General features: G+C 34.4%; 4 protein-coding genes across 5 annotated transcripts; 2 read left to right on the forward strand and 2 right to left on the reverse strand.

Moving 5' to 3' along the window:
* Positions 1 to 218: 218 nt before the first annotated feature.
* LOC123906672 (2-hydroxyacyl-CoA lyase) lies at positions 219 to 3,713 on the reverse strand. Its single transcript, XM_045956633.1, has 2 exons — positions 1,906 to 3,713; positions 219 to 719 (listed from the first exon to the last, which is right to left on the reverse strand). The coding sequence occupies exons 1-2, from the start codon at positions 3,307 to 3,309 to the stop codon at positions 405 to 407; spliced, it is 1,719 nt and encodes a 572-aa protein (XP_045812589.1). The 5' UTR covers positions 3,310 to 3,713; the 3' UTR covers positions 219 to 404.
* Positions 3,714 to 4,563: 850 nt separating this feature from the next.
* LOC123906673 (U2 small nuclear ribonucleoprotein A') lies at positions 4,564 to 9,828 on the forward strand. Of its 2 annotated transcripts, none has more exons than XM_045956634.1 (7): positions 4,564 to 4,716; positions 4,797 to 4,936; positions 5,019 to 5,354; positions 5,816 to 5,989; positions 8,228 to 8,278; positions 8,944 to 9,093; positions 9,565 to 9,828. In XM_045956634.1, the coding sequence occupies exons 2-7, from the start codon at positions 4,814 to 4,816 to the stop codon at positions 9,568 to 9,570; spliced, it is 840 nt and encodes a 279-aa protein (XP_045812590.1). In that variant the 5' UTR covers positions 4,564 to 4,716; positions 4,797 to 4,813; the 3' UTR covers positions 9,571 to 9,828. The 2 variants fall into 2 exon arrangements, with proteins under 2 accessions (XP_045812590.1, XP_045812591.1); XM_045956635.1 differs by having other exon boundaries at positions 4,801 to 4,936.
* Positions 9,829 to 12,158: 2,330 nt separating this feature from the next.
* Positions 12,159 to 13,766, reverse strand: LOC123906674 (DNA repair RAD52-like protein 2, chloroplastic). Its single transcript, XM_045956636.1, has 3 exons — positions 13,140 to 13,766; positions 12,950 to 13,041; positions 12,159 to 12,625 (listed from the first exon to the last, which is right to left on the reverse strand). The coding sequence occupies exons 1-3, from the start codon at positions 13,564 to 13,566 to the stop codon at positions 12,473 to 12,475; spliced, it is 672 nt and encodes a 223-aa protein (XP_045812592.1). The 5' UTR covers positions 13,567 to 13,766; the 3' UTR covers positions 12,159 to 12,472.
* On the forward strand, positions 13,686 to 16,491 carry LOC123904067 (heat shock 70 kDa protein 8-like). The gene is made up of 3 exons (XM_045953760.1): positions 13,686 to 13,728; positions 14,582 to 14,658; positions 15,157 to 16,491. Exons 1-3 carry the CDS (start codon positions 13,686 to 13,688, stop codon positions 16,489 to 16,491), a joined length of 1,455 nt encoding a protein of 484 aa, XP_045809716.1.
* The last annotated feature ends 1,973 nt before the right edge of the window (positions 16,492 to 18,464 follow it).

Here is an 18,464-nt window from a genome sequence, read left to right on the forward strand (position 1 = left end):
GAAAAACGAAGCAAGCCAATAAAAAAAACCTGAACCAAACTGTTTGGTTTGTATGATTCATGAACCAACCATATCAAATCAGTCCATAAATTTATGCATTAGAGAACCCTAAATCGAGAAAAACTTATACAAACCGTGAAATGTTGCATTTATCCTTCCTTCCAGCTGCAACTCTTCATCCTAAATTGATTATCTAAAAGTAAATTTATTCCACATGATTTTATTTATTAGTAGTAATTGATAGTGTGGTTTTATTATGCTTATTTTTTTTCTACATTTTCTGTTTTCTGAAAACAAAAACGTACAATATATAATCAAAAGCAAAACTAAATACCGAATTACAATGAATGAAAAGAAAGGATGCTACATATCATTCATTTGGCAAGCAATAAGAATAAGAGAGATCAATTCTTGTGTTGCAGCCTCCCACTCTCAGAACCAGCATAGGGATCAATGACAACATTTATGACGGCTGGTTTCCTAGCAGAGAAGGACTCAGAGAGAGCTGACTTAAGTTCATCAGGTGTCCCAACAAGATAACCCTTTCCACCAAAAGCTTCCATCATAGTGTGGTACCCTGCATTTGGAACAAAGGATGTTGGTGCGGGATCCTCTTTGTGAGGTCCATTTATCTCTTCTGCGCTTCTACGGTCACCACCATATACACCACCATTGTTGAAAACAATGGCCACCACTGGCAGTTGGTACCTAACCAATGTCTGAATAAAGATAGAGATGGAGCATCACATTTCATGCTTATATTCAGAAAATGAATTGCAATAGTAAAGCATATGCAGTCATATATATGATCACATTATTCCATATAGTAAGAACCAAAAATTTATAAACTCCAACATTCTCAGGGAAAAGGTAAACACCTAAAATAACAAGGCTGAACTCCAGAATAACAAACTTGTTAAGAAGTTTTCACAAGGTAAAAATTCAGATATCTCATATATGTGTATCTTATGTTGCTCACTCATTGCAACATAGAAGTTGTGCACTACGGTTCATCAGTTTTCAGTCCAATGTGTGCCAAACAACTTCGTTCCAATTTCAAGGAGAAGAAAACATTTATATTCACCACGACTAAAACATCTCTTTACTATCAAGAACACCGGCTAAAAATCTAAGTAGAAACCCTCACTTCATCAGTGATTGATTTAAAATGGAACTTTTGAAAAAGGTTTTTAAACAAAAAGTCCATTTGGATGATTGGATCATGGTTAAAATTTGCAAGCAAAAGAACATTTTAGTTTGAGGATAAACAGGCTAAAAGCCTAAAACAGTGGTTTGGGTTGGGACTTGGGCGCTTTGAGAGTATTAAGAAGGCAGTCCGTGGTTAAATCTCTACTACTAATAAAGTCTCCCTCCCCCTAACAAATTAGATACCAACATTTGTATGTAAATAAAAGTCTCAGAGAAAAGGTGAAGTCCTAAAATAAAATAACAAGGCTAACCTCCAGAATAACAAACTTGTTAAGGAGTTTTGATAAGGTATAATCCACATATCTCATTCTCATATGACTATGAGTATCTTATGTTACTCACTCATTTGCAACATAGAAGTCGGCCACTAAGATTCATGACTGTTTAGTCCATTGCATGCCAAATGACTTTCCAATTTCAAGGACAAGACAACATTTATATTCACCACTACTTTAGTTACTAACTAACAAATCTCTTTACTATCAGCTAAATATCTAAGCAGAAACCCTCATAATATCAGTGATTGATTTAAAACGGAAATTAGTTTTTTCAGCATCATACCATAGCTTGTGACTGTCATGTACCACTAGTGAAACACAGTGTAATATAATAGAGATAACAATTCACCACAAAAACACAATTCTAAAACAATGGTAATGTAAATTTATATGATATTTTAGAACACAAAATATATACCTCAACTTCCATTGCACTAAATCCATATCCAGAATCCCCTTCAACGGCAACCACAAGGCGATCAGGATAAGCAACCGCAGCCGCAATACAATAACCAAGACCAACCCCCATAGTCCCCCAAGTGCCAGCATCCAACCTAGTCCTTGGCTCCTTCTGAACCAACACAGCTCGACCGACATCCATGGTATTAGCACCTTCAGAAACCACCACAGGAGCAGGACTTCCTCCAAATTCCAAAATAGCATCTCTTATAATCCTCATTGGCGTAAGAAAATTAAATGGCACAACGTCCTTTGCCAACTGAGCCTCCATCTTAGAAGCATTCTCCTTTGATTTTTTGGCAATAGCATCCACCCATGGATGAGTGCTCCCCAAGCAAAACGGATCATCCTTAATCTCTCTATTTAGAATCTCCAAAACTTGTTTAGCATCTCCAACTATACCTAAAAACGGTTTTCTTAGCTCAATTTCTTCACTACTCACATCCACCAATATAAACTTGACATCCTTTGACCATTTGGGAGGTTCCCCGAAATGAAGAAGCCAATTCAGCCTCGCTCCAATGACAATCGCCACGTCACATTTTCCGATGGCAAGCGACCTAGCAGCGGTTGCAGCCAAGGAATGATCGTCCGGCAACAAACCTTTCCCCATGGGAGTTGGAAGAAACGGAATTCCAGTTCTTTCCACCAGTTTTTTCAATTCATCTTCTGCTCTAGCATAAGCAGCTCCTTTCCCAACCACAATCAAAGGCCTCTCGGCGTGTCTCAGAAGCGAAATAGCTTCTTCGATCTTGGAAGCTTCAACGTTTGCGCGGTTATTCTTCTTGTTCTTCTCGGCCAGTGCTTTTGCTTCGATCAAAAGAGATTCAGCTTCGGATTGCGAAACCTTCTGATGCAAGACATCGGTGGGAAGATCCAAGTAACAACCACCAGGTCGACCCGAAACAGCGTGATCGAGAACCTGTGCAACGCAATTAGGGATTTGAGAGATGTGAGTAGCTTTGACTGCGAATTTGGTGAAAGGCTTAACAGCTTCGATCTGATCGAGTTCTTGGAAATCGCCACGACCAGCGTCGTTTTGGTTACATGAACCGGAGATCATGACGGTAGGCCATGTATTGGCGCCGGCGTTAGAGAGACCGGCTAGACCGTGGACGCAACCAGGACCGGAGACAGTGAGAAAAACTCCGGGACGAGAGGTTAGGTAGCCGTAAGCGGAGGCGGCGTAACCGGCGGACTGTTCGTTGTGGAAAGCAATGAAACGGATGCCGAGAGAGACGGCGCGTGTGGCGAGTGAGGTGACTGGGATTCCAACGACGCCGAACATGTGTTGGACGCCGAATTGAGCAAGAGACTTGGCTGCAAGGACGTTACCGTCAATTTGTTCTTGTTGTTCACCCATTGAATTGAAATTAGTAAGTAATAATGTTTGAAGTTGAGAGAACTGAGAAGATGAGTATCTTCTTTTATAATGAAGAAAGAAGAATGAATGATAAGTTGGTTCTTATTTGAGTTGAGTTGAATTGAAATGAAAGAAGAAGCAAAATTTGGTTCTTATAAAAACATAGGAGGATTCATTTATGTATGTATCTAAAAATTGTGTCTTCCCATTGGGACCTCACCTCACTACTACTCACCAGCTCATGCCTCCACCAGTTAAAATTCATTCACCAACCAACCACGGTCATATTTTCACTCTTCTTTCTTCTTAGCCAAATTGCTTAGCTCAACCTTGTTTTTCTTTAATTAATCTGCTCGCTCCTACTTTACTAAACCATCAATTTAGTTTCTATTCTTATTATTATTATTATTGTTTCTGCACTTTAATCCATTGTTTTTACTAGATTTAATCACCGAAAACTAAATCATACATCATAATATGAAATTCATCATGTGTATCCTTAAACTATATATCAAATTTGTCCTTTTAAACACCGGTATCTCTTGCGTCAAAAAAAAAAAAAAAACACCGGTATCTCTTGTCAATATATATTATAGTAGTAGTTATTAAATTAACAGGGTTAGTATAATTTAGAAAAAAATTATGAAAAAAGTTTATATAATATAAATTTGGTTTTACGCTATTTTATAAATCTACACTAGTGAAAACTATGACTCACTTTTTGCTCAGATGAAGTTGAATGAAAAATGAAAAAGAAAATAATGTGTTTTAGTAGTATGTTTGTATATATGAGGAGAAAATGAAAAATTGAGTGAAATTGTAGGGGATGGAAATAATTTTAAAAATGTTGTCTTCTATTTAAGTAGCAAATAGTGGAGATTATAAAAAAAAAAAATCAATCCAATAGGGTGTTTTTGAGGTGTGTCCACTATCTAAATAACAGAAAGTAATATTTTAAAGGAAAATGCTAAACAATGCCCCGGGCACTGGTTAAGCATCTTAAAATAGAAATTATGTCTCAAAATACGTACATTCAATGCCTCAAAAGTACAAAAAATTGTCTTTTCAATATAAATTTTATTTTTTATTTCCTTTTTAGGTATGCTTAACAAGTGTCTCGGGGCACTGTTTAGCATACCCTATTTTAAATTTGTTTGGCACATGAAAAAATTAGTAAAGTGATAAAAAAAAACTGATATTTTGTAATATAACCCGTTAAAAACAGAAGGCCCATTTTAAAATGGAAGTAATTTAGTTGGGCCCGTTTAGACAATGTAGAAACCTTTTTGTCCATTCATTTGTGAAAGCAGCATTAGGTTTTCATTTTCCCTCTCTCTCTTTCTCTCTTTCCGGTCGGTCGCTGGCTCCTTCAGTTCCCGTTGGTTCCTTCCACTGTAGCTAGCTGCTGTGAGTATCTTCAACTTCATTCATTCATTGTTGAGCTTCTCGCTCACTCATCTATTCTTCTTCTTGTTGTTTGATTGTAGGGAGGAGAGTCTTTATAATGGTGAGGCTGACTGCTGACCTAATCTGGAAAAGCCCTCATTTCTTCAACACCATTAAAGACCGCGAATTAGATCTCAGAGGCAACAAAATTTCTGTTATTGAAAACTTAGGTGCTACTGAGGTCAGTCATTCATTCATTCCTTTTTAACTAACTATATTACTTGATTCATCAATTCATTCATTCATTCCTCGCTTGCTTGCAGGACCAATTTGACACTGTTGATTTGTCCGACAATGAAATTGTCAAATTAGAAAACTTACCTTTTCTTAACAGATTGGGTACTCTTCTTATTAACAACAACAGGATTACTAGAATTAATCCTAATATTGGAGAGTTTCTACCCAATTTACACACACTTGTTCTCACTAACAACAGGATTGTTAACTTGGTCGAAATTCATCCCTTGACCTCCCTACCTAAGTTGCACTTTCTTACTCTTCTAGACAACAACATTACTAAAAAACCAAATTATAGGCTTTATGTTATTCACAACCTCAAGTCCCTCCGTGTTTTGGACTTCAACAAAGTCAAAATTAAGGTAACCTTTTCTTTATCACTACCCATATTTATTATCTTTTATTTCGCTTCTTCTTCAAATATAAGATAAACTATTAAGAAAGCTTTAGAGATTAATGAGTATAGTGGGATAAGGGTTGGTTGTTGTTGTTTGAAATATGAAATATAAGGATTTGAATAAATATATTGCCATTTTAAAACATACCCTTCACAAATAACTGTAGAAGATGGCTGCCTTAGTTCTTGTTTTTATACTAAGCTTTCATAGACTGGTTGATTTGAAATGCAAACTAGATCTTGGGTGCAAACTATTTTTTTACTTAAAACTATATTTCTGGATGCATGAAGATTGTTTCATCACATTAATTAGAGATTGCAATGTTAAATAAAGGAATGTGATGGTATATTATTCAATTTTTACCTTGTTACCATTTTTTTTTTTTTTGTATTTCCTTTGTTTGATAGTTTTTTAAAATTTAATAGGAACGTTTAGAAGCCAAAAATTTGTTTGAATCAAAGGAAGTTATAGAGGAAGCTCAGAGGGTTCCAGCAAAGGCTGTTTCACCTGTTGAAACTCCAGATGTTTCAGATGCTACAGAGGAACAACAGATACCCAAAGCTACAGCTCCTACTCCAGAGCAAATTATTGCTATTAAGGTACGTACAATGACAAATGACCTTGTGAAAGGCTTATCACTAAATGGGTTGACCATGTGCCGTGCATATTGTGTTTAATTCAGAATTCAGATATAATATTAGTGCATTTTCCTCTTTTGCGCATTTTGTGCACGTAGCTTAAAAATTGTAATAGACAAGGCAATTACCTACTTGCTTTAAGCCTTTAACATATGTACAATACAGCAAATCTATGGGAATATGGGTGGGTTTTGAAATTTTTGCGTAACAAACTAGTCATCAGTGCTATAACTATTAAATGGTGGCCATGGCGCCACCCTTCCGCCATGGCCTGGGTGATTTTTGGCCAATTGCCATAAGCAATTTGTAAAGGAAAGCCTGCCATGGTGGCACCATAGGCCTCAATGGCATGTTCCTCCATCCACCATTGATAACACTGGTTACAGTACAACATTGAGTCTAAACTTTATCTTGTAATAGTACCCAATCTCATTTGTATCAAACCTATTAGGGCCCGTTTGGTGCGCAGGATAGGATAGTGACAGGATAGGATATACAACAGGATAGTGATAGGATAGGATATCAGCAGGATAACAGTTATCCTCAGTTATCCTATCCTGTGTTTGGTGCACACAGGATAACAAACATGATAACTATTATATCATATTTTTAATACATATTTGTTCATACCAATATGATAAGATACATAACATATTTAAATGACAAAATTACCCTCGTAAAACAATTGTTATTTGTTAAAAATTATATTGTAATACTTTGAATTTTATAAATAAAAATATAAATAAGTAATTGTACAAAAAGAAAAAGTAATCAAATAACTTTACATTTTAAATACAAATCATGAGAAAATAAACAAATTAAGTTTTTTATATGAATCATGATCAAATAAATAACTCAATTATACATGTTAGATAAGCTAAATAAATATATGATATATGTAAATAATAAAACTACCATTGCAAAAGAATTATATTTAAGTTGTTATTAAATTTAAATTAATATTCTTATTTTGCAATTTTTTAATAATTATTTTAATTTAAAATATTGTAATTTTAGGAGAATTTTGATTTTTTAGATTATATAAATTACAAAATTACCCTTGTGAGAAAATCACATATATATTTAAAAATAAATTATTTTATTATTAATTTACTATCAAATTATTTTATTAATTTTCAATTTTTTATTTTAAAATATATTTTATAGAATAAATCAACAATTTTTTTTTTCTTATCCTATCCTGCTGGTAACCCAGCTCAAATTCAGGATAAGGATTTTAACTAGAGAAACAGGATAGGATAAGCTTCAGGATTAACTTATCATATCCTGTTGTGTCACCAAACACTGGATTGAGACAGGATGTGATATAGTTATCCTATCCTGTCTCTTATCCTGTGCACCAAACGAGCCCTTAAATTCTGGTGTCAAAACCAAAGGTCTGGCCTGAAGTACAATCATTCTACTTTTAATACTTACTTAAATTATCTTTTCTCAAATGAATAGAATAGAACTATAGTTATTCATCAACCATTAAAGAAAATAAAACATCTGTCAGTCTTGATGGGTTTCTTTTTGTAAATGCCATGGATATCCATGAATCGTTTAATTAAACTAATCAGTCTCAACTGAAAAATACACTGCTAATAATTTATTTGCATTTAAGGGTGGTTTATTTTAAAAGTGTAACTCATTATCCTATAAATAGAATTATGCTGTATGATGTGCATGCATTCTGTTTCATCAGATAAATTCTTTATTAGTTCAACGTGAGAGTGAGAATCAAGAGTGAAAGTAAGATTGGGAAAACTGATAATTTAAGAATGTGAACTTGAAGTTTTATTAATCTGAGAAAGTAATGTGTTGAATCTGAAACTGATGCATCAATTAGTGAACTCACAATTGAGACAGCTGTAACTTTCTATAGTTTGATAAGTACCGATCGTACTAATATATGAGCTATAACTAACAGCGGTAGGACCTAGCGGAACCTTCCCGTTATAATCTGAGGGCCAAGTCAGCCATACATAATATATATCTATATATCTATGTGTTGATATACATTATACACTAAAACACTTCTCTTTTTAAATTACCTTATGTGCCTGACTGCCTGTTTGATATTATCTTGAGGGAAGGAATCACCTTATTCTGGATTGTAACAAATGGCCATCTTTCTGAACTATAGTTACCATCTCTTTATGGGTTACCTGTAGTTTTACACGTTTCTACTGTGTGCAGGCTGCCATTGTTAATTCACAGACTCTTGAAGAGGTTGCTAGACTTGAAAAGGTACTTGCTTTTCTGAATTGTATAATATTTTCTTTTATCTCAAGTTTTGTTCTTGCCATACTCATGCATAACATAATATTGAATTACATCATTTCAATATTATGAAATTGTGTCATTTGAGCCTGAAACCATAATCTCAGTTTTCTATCAGCATACGCTGGCTTTCATAGATTATGTAAACCAGATTGTTTGGCATATGGGGAGGGAGGATGAGATTTGGTTTGTCATACATTGATTGATCTGGTAGTTTGGGAGATATGGGGGGAAAAGTTGAGATTCTTGCTACTAGTGTGTGTCTTGTGAGCCTTGTTGTGACATTTTCTGTTTATTTGAGCCTTGTTGTGACATCATTTCAATATTATGAAATTGTGTCATTTGAGCCTGAAACCATAATCTCAGTTTTCTATCAGCATACGCTGGCTTTCATAGATTATGTAAACCAGATTGTTTGGCATATGGGGAGGGAGGATGAGATTTGGTTTGTCATACATTGATTGATCTGGTAGTTTGGGAGATATGGGGGGAAAAGTTGAGATTCTTGCTACTAGTGTGTGTCTTGTGAGCCTTGTTGTGACATTTTCTGTTTATTTTATTGTATCTTCCTAATGTTAATTTCTTATATATTACCAAAATGACTGATGATATGTCATCTAATTGGGTTTCAGGCACTGAAGTCTGGCCAGCTTCCTGCAGATATACAAAGCTTGACTGATAATATAATGGCTGATAATGTCAATGAAAAACAAGACGCCGATCTTGGTGAATCTAATGATACACAAGAGCAGAAAAATACTGATTCTACTGCAATGGAACAAGTATGTGTCTATTTTTCCTTGTGTCGTTCAAGCTTTTCTTGTTGATCTCTGATAAATTAACCATCACTCTTCCATGATATGTAATTATTTTTATTCATTCTGTTTAGTTCCTGTAGTAAACTATTTGACTATAATTGTGCCTTCATCATACATATTTTTAAACATGTTAGCTGCTGCTTCCCAACATACCCAACCATTGTTTTATTTTGATTGTAACCAATAATTAAAATGTATTAAGCATACCTACCTATTCCAGTCCTTGGCCTTGAGGAAAAGAAAAACAGAAATTGTAGTTGAATGAGATCAATTATAGGTTATCTAACTTTGAGGAGAATTACATGCAACAAGGACTGATCATACAGTTGTGTTTGAATTGTTTATGTTCATATATACTCTGCTTGTTTGCATTCTCATCTTAACCTCCTGTTAGTAATAATATATCTGATGTTCCATTACATTTTTTTTTTGCAGGACTAGAGTGAGGAGCATTGTGCAGTTCACTTTAATGTCGGGTTCTTGAATCAAAATCTTGGTTATTTTTGTGTACTTTTCTGTTTCTTAGCTGGTTTGGACTTTAGAGCTGGGGGTTTCAATTCCCCTCTTGGTGAATAGCTGCTTTTAGCATTTACATATGTATTAATATTTTTATTTTCATGTCATGAACCTGTGTATTAAATTTAGTTGTCTTTACAACTTGAATGAATTGTTAGAGCTTTTTTGGCCCACAGCCAGGAATTTTTAGTGTACGATAGGTATTTACCTTTCTGCGAGTCCTGTCTATAAATACGTAAGTTAAAACATTTTTTTTTTTAAATTGGTATCACAAAGTCAGTTGTCTGGTTGCATGCGTGCTCTTCATATATAGAGATGCAGGACTTGGTCCTTCTATTCTAACCAATGTCTATGAATAGAAATATCTCACAGAATTGTCATCAACATGGTGAATAAATAGACATGATAGTATATTAGGTGGTGAAAATAGGACAGCATGTAGAATTTGTTGAGGCTAAAACTTAAGCAAGTAAAAAATAATTGTATCTAGGAACAATGAAAATCAACTTGGGTAGTGCATTTTCTTTACTACTACGGCCAAACCAACAAAGTCGCAAATGATACAATGTGATGTGGCTTGGCTTCTACATGAACTCAATCATCGACTTCATTTGAGCTTACTTGTAGGTATCTGTCTAAAGCAACGTTGTAAGAACCTGACTGACCGGTTCGACTGAGAATTGGGCACAACACCGATCCAGAATGAAAAATTAAACATGAACTATGAAAAGAGGAGAATAAATCTACAGTCCAAAATGCAAATAATGAACCCAAAAAAAGAGTAAAATTAAATTAAGTTTCCAAAGATCCAGTAATTTTAGTGTTGTTGAGACGCTGATGATACGACACATCTTCAATCCTTCTTTTCAACTAATTTTTTCCGTCTGCAATTCCAACTCCAAGAAATCAAATTTTCAGAAAGTGTTAAACAAAGATATATTGTGAAGCTTCATTTGTTTCCAATTTTTGGGTGGATCATGTAGCTTATGCGTGTTGTCTTATTCTTTATTATGAGCTCATGTCAGATAATGGTTCACATTTTCTACTTTGAGTTTTTTTGGAATCTTTACTCTAACAGCAAGTGTTTCAAAAAAGAAGTTTTTAACAGTAAGTTGTGTGAAAAATTAAAATCAGTTCAAGGCAGCATGATGAAATATTGTGAAATTTTAATAATAAGAAGTTCAAAATAGTTAGTTTGTATTGGAACTCTTGCATTTTATATTAAATGTATAACTTTTTAATAAATATTTACATTTGAAATGACAATGTATCAAGTAGTAGTCCTATATGACATTTAATCCACTGATGTTCAAAATATTATTTAACTCAAAAGTTAAATGTACTAGTTGATTGATTATGTATCTAAGATTTATATGTTCATCATACATACATTCTTGGAAATCTTAGATATTTCTAATCTGTATAGGAATGGAGCTGTTTAGACATGATCATAATTTTAAGCTAGATATATGTAATGAATGAGTGTGAATGTAAATTTTATCACTTCATAATATTAATACTAGTTTAATTCTCTGTAGCATATGAATGGTAAGTTAGTTTTACACTAACGAATATCACTCATTAGTTTATGTTTAACTAACTATGCTAGATTAGGTGTTGTCTCTGTAAACGAGTTTGTGTTCTCATCAGTTTTCAATGCTACTTTTTGTGCTCATTTGTATGAAGTGATCAGTGATTAAAATTATGGTTGTCTCAATTGTACTCATTAGTTTATGTTTAACTTGGTTTTTGTTGTTATTGTTCCTTGATTGCTCCTCTTTGTGCTATTGTGATTCTTTTTTGTTTGATTTCATATCTCAAATTTAAGTTATATTATTATAGCTATTTGAGTTCATCATAGTGTTTCTGCATTGGCTGCTAATGTAGTCTCGATCATTTTTCACTTTGAACCTCTGATGCAGAACCTCTACAAGATCGATTATTTCTATAATCATTCTCAAATACAAAAAGAGGCTTTTATTATAAGCTACTGTTGAGAATATAGTCTCTCTAGGATGATTGTTACCACATATGGTGCTGACTTGATATTTCTAGAAGCCAATACTCCACCTGCATTTCTAAACGATATCGTATATACTGTCTTGGCCTATTCAACAAATTTATGACTTAGATGAGGTTATGGACTTATTGTTGTGTTTTGCTTCAGATTTGACGAAAATTGGAAGTAATTAGAAGTATGGATTTCAAGTGCTTCAAAAAGAATTGGGGTTGTCCACCTTGCCAGCAGCATAGGTGGGAGGACAGCGGTGGCGATCTTTTCCTTTGGCACAGCAACCGTTGGTTTGCAGTCCATTGATGGGATGGGAAGAGAAGGGGGAAGTAAATAAAGTTTAAATCAAACAACTTTTACTCTTTTATAATTTTTGAAAACTAAAAAACAGTTTTCAAAACACAAATCAAACAGGCTAAGTATTTTGCAAATGCTTTAAGAAATATTCTTCCACCATATATGAAAACAAATTAACCAACCATATTCTTGATTATCGAAAGAATTAAAACATAAAGAGAGTTAATTATATTGTTTATCCAAAACCAATTCCTAGATCTTACATATTCAGATATCATCCCTCTATTCCAAAACCTGCATGGATTCAAAACATATGGAAAAGCATGATGAAAGTGTTCATTTCCACATCAATTTAAATCTTAGGCCACCCTAACTTTCAAATAAGCATTTGCATTCGCACAAAACAAAGATATGACTGCTAGTTTTCCACAACAGTACTTGTCCAGAGTCTAACCTCCACGTTTTCCCCACTTGTATTTATATCAACTAGACACAGCAAACCAAACAAAATATAGGTGCTTACAAACTGGTTGTTTGATCATCATGATACAAATACAAGCCAAGACCAAACCGAGCACATGCTTTACAGAAAGCATTTTCCTCTGCTGCTGAAACTGGATCACTAATGGAGCCATCGGTAGTTGATATTGTGCCGGTTGACTCACGATAGGCCTGCCATTAACAAACAAAGTTACAGTCATTTTGGCACAGGCCACATTGATTTTCACATAGGTTTTATAAGAGTTGATATATAGATTAGAATGTTGAGTTAGAATCCAATCCAACACAGTTGATAGTTTATGAGGATTTTGGCCTTGAATAGTCTATAAGGTACTACACTATTAAGCTTGAAATCTGATTCTGAATTTAGATTTAGGGTACATACAACGAGTATAGACATAACAAAGTTTTTTTTGATAAAATTACTACTTAGCATAACAGTAATACTAATAGATAATTAGAGAGATGAGCAATAGATAGGAGAAAGTAGCATACCTCTCCATCAGATCCGCGGACAGTAAGACGGTATACAACGGTTACAGTTCCATTATCAGAGAAAATAACATCACGTATCTCTCCACACCAACCTGCAGCAGCATGAATAATGTGTTACTTTAATTGCAAAATTGAAAACAACCTATTGAGAAAGCAATAGCAATAGCAATAGAAATTGAGAAGCACGCACCTGGGGCGTAGAAGCTCAACATCCTATTGGCATGATACCAGGGGATGAAGGTGGATGAAGAAGCGGAGGAGGAGGAGGATGAATCGAGAGATGGATCTAGAGGAGGTTTGACGAGAGTATCAGGAATTCTTTTATTGAGGTCTCTAAGAATTTCAGCTAAAGGACGAGTTATGCAAGAAGATGAATTAGATGAGAATGAAAAGGAATCATCAAGAGGTACAACATAATTAGAATTTGATACTACTTTCTTTCCATCGGTATTGCTGCTGCTGCCGCTACTGCTTCGTTCAATAGCACACTTGAAAACACTGCTTCTTCTCCTTCCTACTACTAATACTACTCTTCTGCTGCTGCTGCTGTTGTTGTAATTATAATAGAAAGATGAAGAAGAAGTGAACGGAATTGTCTTACAAACTGAAAATGCCATTATGCAAGTACTGAATCTGAAAATTAGTTGAGGGGTTTTGAAGAAGAGAAGAAGGTTGGTAGAATTATAATTGGGAATCGGAAATCAAGGAAGAAAGAGGGTTTGGTTTGGTGAGATGAATGAATAAACAACAAGACAAGGGATGGATGGATGGATGGATGGGTTGGTAGAATAGAGAGAGAAATAGAGTGGAACGAACGAACGAACGAACGAGAACCAAACATCATTAAAGGGGTTCCAATACTAAACGGATGCATGTGCAGCCCAGCCCAGCCCAGCCCACGATATTAATCAAATTACTAATATTAATTTAACATACTTATAATTTATAAATTATATTTAACATACTTAGAACAAGAGGATTTCATCTTCGATCCATCATTTTGTCAATAAAATAAAAATGAATCAAGATTGAGATTTAGGATTTTTCATGAAAACATTATTTCCTCTCCATCATGTTTTCCATTTGTTAAGAATTCTCCCTTCTAATCTAAATAATGTCACGGTTAGAAACATCATAGATCAGATTATGTGTTTAAAATTACATTCTTATAATATAACTAACAAACAAACAAAAACCAAATATTGATATTTTTTATGCTTACTAGCGGGCCAGACAGGCGCGTTCCACGCCTGCCTGTGTCTAACTTATGTTTTAAAAAATGTTTTATGTTATTGTGAATTTGTTAATAAAAAAAAAAATTTGCTAAAAAAATAAGGATATTGTTGGTAATCATTCATGTATAAGCAACTCATTTGCCACTTATTCACATTTTTATGATTTGAATTTATTTTTTATTTTTTTAAATTGATTAGTTAATGGAAGTTGTGAAACTAAGTCGGAGGTAAAATAGGTATATTAAAAAGTCCATCCCAAACTCACATATCCTTGTTATATATTGTTATAGATATATATATTGAGACTAGAAGGAGTAATTTGCATTGACATTGATATTTTGTAGTCTCAATTAGTCTTTTGCTATTCTCTTCCATTTCCCTTTTATTTCCCTAACAGTTAAAACGTTCCTTCTAGAGTTCTATAGTGTTATACTCATCACAGAAACATTCAATCCACATTGTTCTACTGGTCAGGTATGTCAATCTTCTTCCTTGTTTAGTATTCTTCTTTTTCTCTTCTTGTTTTCAAATATTGGCATGCAAATGCAAGAAATACAATCTTGAGTATGGAAATATTCAACAACTTCTCTGTGAACAATAAATATTAAAAGATAGTGAAGCTATATATATATATATATATATATATATATATATGATCTTATATATTATGCAATGATTGTGTGATTTTAGGACTATATAGGAATGCTTAATTAGTGTTAGTATACATAATGATAATTGAGTAGCAAGCAAGCTGTTATTTAATTACTGTATCTGCTATCATAGAATCTATTTTTAACTATTGACTTATGGATTAATTTAGCATTTAGTCACACTGAGAAATTTTAATGCTATGTAGTCAAAGGTTATTGATGGATCCTTGAAAATTTCTGTTCTTATCATGCATTCTACCTATATGTTATGTCTACATTGTTTGTTTCTGTTAGATTATTCATTGCATGAGTTTTCTGTTAGATTCCTCTTCATCTTCTTCAGGTTACACCTTTTTCTTTACCTTACAATTCTCTTCCATTACATTTTCTGCAACCTCCTAACCAAATTCGCTATTTAACAGAACCTGCATCTACTGCGGCATCTTGTAGTGAAAACACCAAGGAGGAAAGCTCTTCGCTGCCTCCTGAAATAACAATCGGGATTGACATTGGCATGTGGCCATGTTGTATTTCTGTGTGGAATGATTCCGAAGTGGAGCTTTGGAATAAGAAAATAAATGAGATGATGAAGAGATCTTGCGAAACTTCCAAAGATCGTGACTGTTCTATTGAAGCTAGTAGTACTGAAGTCTCACTCTCCCTAGAAAATGAGATTACAATTTTATACATGAAAGACTTATGTAGCACAATTTTCGGTGAAAATGCAAGTTTCCCATTTCTGATGCACACAGTGGATATTAAGGTTCGCCCTTTTGTTGCTGCATTTGTGAACAAACTGTGGAAATCCACTACTGCAGTAGAACTACTTGGAAAATTTATGATAGAATTAAGATCAATGGTTGAAATTCATCTGAATAGACCTATAAGCAATGTAGTGTTTACAGTTCAAGTTTCATTCAGGCAATTGCAGCTAGACTGGATACATCACGCTTGTGCGATGGCTGATCTTAAAGTTATCAGACTGATGCCTCAACCAACAGCAGTGGCTTTGTCGTATGTGGTTCATCAACTGAATTCTTCTGCTTCTGATAATGAAAGCATGAAAATTGCTCTCATTTTCAATATGGATGCAGGTTATTGGGATGTTTCTGTTATTGAAGCAGAAAAAGGAAAATTCCGAAAAAAAGCCTCGACAGGAAGTTCTATTGGTGGAGAAGATTTGCTTGGAAATATGATGTCTTATCTTTTACCTGATTTTGAAGAGATATTCAAGAGACATTGGAATTCAGAAATTATATTAATGGCTTTTCTTCGAAGTAGAATCCATGACGTGATTACTAAGCTTTCGTCTGAGACAAGTGTTGAGGTTGATTTAGATTTGGGATATGGTTTGAAGATATGCAAGGTTGTAACGCAGAAGGAGTTTGAGGAAGTTAACAAAGAGGTGTTTGAGAAGTGTGAATGCCTAATCATCCAATGCTTGCAAGATGCGAAGATAGAAGCCGAGGATATAAATGATGTGATAATTGTCGGTGGATGTTGTAATATACCAAGGGTGAAGAATCTTGTTACTAAAATATGCAATGGAAAGGAAATTTATAAAGGTATGAATCCTTTGAATGCTGTACTTTGTGGTGCAGCAGTGGCAGGAGCTGTTGATGATGCCATTGGTAAAGTCATGATATCCAAAATATAGACGAGAATATGTTCGTATATATCAATTGAGAAAATTTATAGAAATTGTCAAATATAATAGATTAATGCTACATACATGTAAAGATATGTGATTATGTCGTTTCAACTTCGAATATTAATGTGTTCTCTCTTCTCTCCTCAGAAAGTAAGAGTCATTGTCACATAAGAGAAAGTACGGTTCAGGGATATTCTAATAATCTAGACCGTAGTATTATATATGTACGGCATGTAACATTGTAGCCGGACTAATTTGTAACTACAGCTAATTTGTAGTCAGACTTATGCATGCTTTTCCGAACTGCATAAACAAACGATCGTGCATCATTGTTTGTGATTTGCGCCTTTCTTTATTCTTCTGTTTCAAAACATCACCTGAATGCACTGAATCCATAAACCATGGTGCTAAAAATCAATGCTCTCAATATACATGCTGCAACATAATTGCACCAACTAGAAACTGATCAAGACTCAAGAGAACCAAAATGAGAAAGACATTGTTTCCATAGTTAACAACAAAAACACACATATTCAAAAGCCTCAAAAGTAAAATCGATCTTCGTTGATTTGAAACATCAACTAAAAGCCTAAAAAAATGGCAAGATGACCATTGGCTCGATGCATAAACTAGGCCTATTATGTGTGTTGAAAATCTGATTACAGTTATGGAATTTTTGCTTTTGAAGTTAGTATAATGCAGATATATAGCATCATAAAAATGTGTAACTTTCTCAAACACTAAAACTCATATCAATAAGACTCAATACTAGACTATATATTTTATGCATCATAACTTTCACAATGAAGTCAATAACCAAATGAACAAAATTATCACAATTGTTAGCAGTCATTAGTGGCTGCAGCAAAGCCACATTTGTCTCCAAAGCACAAAGTCTCTGAACCGATGGGTCATTCACCACATTATCGGACAAAGCACCGTGGTGTGATGGTTGCTACAAGTTGCTCAATACCGCAACAACAGAACTGACATTTGCAACCAACTCTGCAAGACATAGAACAGAAACACATCATCCACCATAGAAGTGGCGAGGTTATCAAGGTTGTGTTCATCGATCCTTATAGCCTTTCCTAACATTCTCAACCATCCAAAATCCCTCAAGAATGATATAAAAATCAGTCAAATCCTGCACAACTTTGCTGAAGCTACCATTTCTAAAGGCCTTAGTAGCATGAGGGAGCAATTCGAGGTCAACGGAACTGAGGCCTTTGATCTTTGAAATCATGTATTCATTATAAACCTCATCTACCAGCTGCATAAGCAATAGAATCTCTTCCAAGAGGGTATAAAGACCAACAAACCTAAGAATGACAGGGTGGTCACGCTGATCCCCAACGGAGAGCTTATTCCGCACAATCCCTTCAAGCTGTTTCTTCTGCACGGAATCCTTCAACTGTGCGTCGATTTATAGTAAAGTCTGGAATACCTGGCAGCGGACTAGTAGTCTTCTATATATCAGTGTAACTAGGGTGGACACCATCGAGACAGTTGCACACTCAATGCACAACTCCTCAAATTTGTAATAATCGACATATAACTTGTCTAACTAACTAGGCAACAGTATATAACAAACTAGTTATGTTATATTATTATTATTCTCCTATTTTTTATGATCAATCCAATATAACTAACTAGGCAACAATATAACTATTCAATCAATTTGTATAACAACTATGACATGACCATCAGAAGGAGAGAAAAACCAGGAAAAGATGAGTTTTTTTAGGAGTGGTAAACATACGTTAGCAACAAAACTAGAGAGTATAGGGTTTTAGAAATGAGTATTGGACATAACTTGTGGACATAATTGGAGCGTGGATATAAATGGTGGATGTCCAGATCAGAAACCCGTTAGCAGGCGGCTCAGTGGATCATGGAGAGCCTCCAATACCATCTTAAATTTTATATTGGGTCTAACTCAACCCTACAAAATCGGGTTGTAAGATGAGAATTACACT

This window comes from Trifolium pratense, linkage group LG2, assembly GCF_020283565.1.
Source record: "Trifolium pratense cultivar HEN17-A07 linkage group LG2, ARS_RC_1.1, whole genome shotgun sequence".
Lineage (NCBI taxonomy): Eukaryota > Viridiplantae > Streptophyta > Magnoliopsida > Fabales > Fabaceae > Trifolium > Trifolium pratense.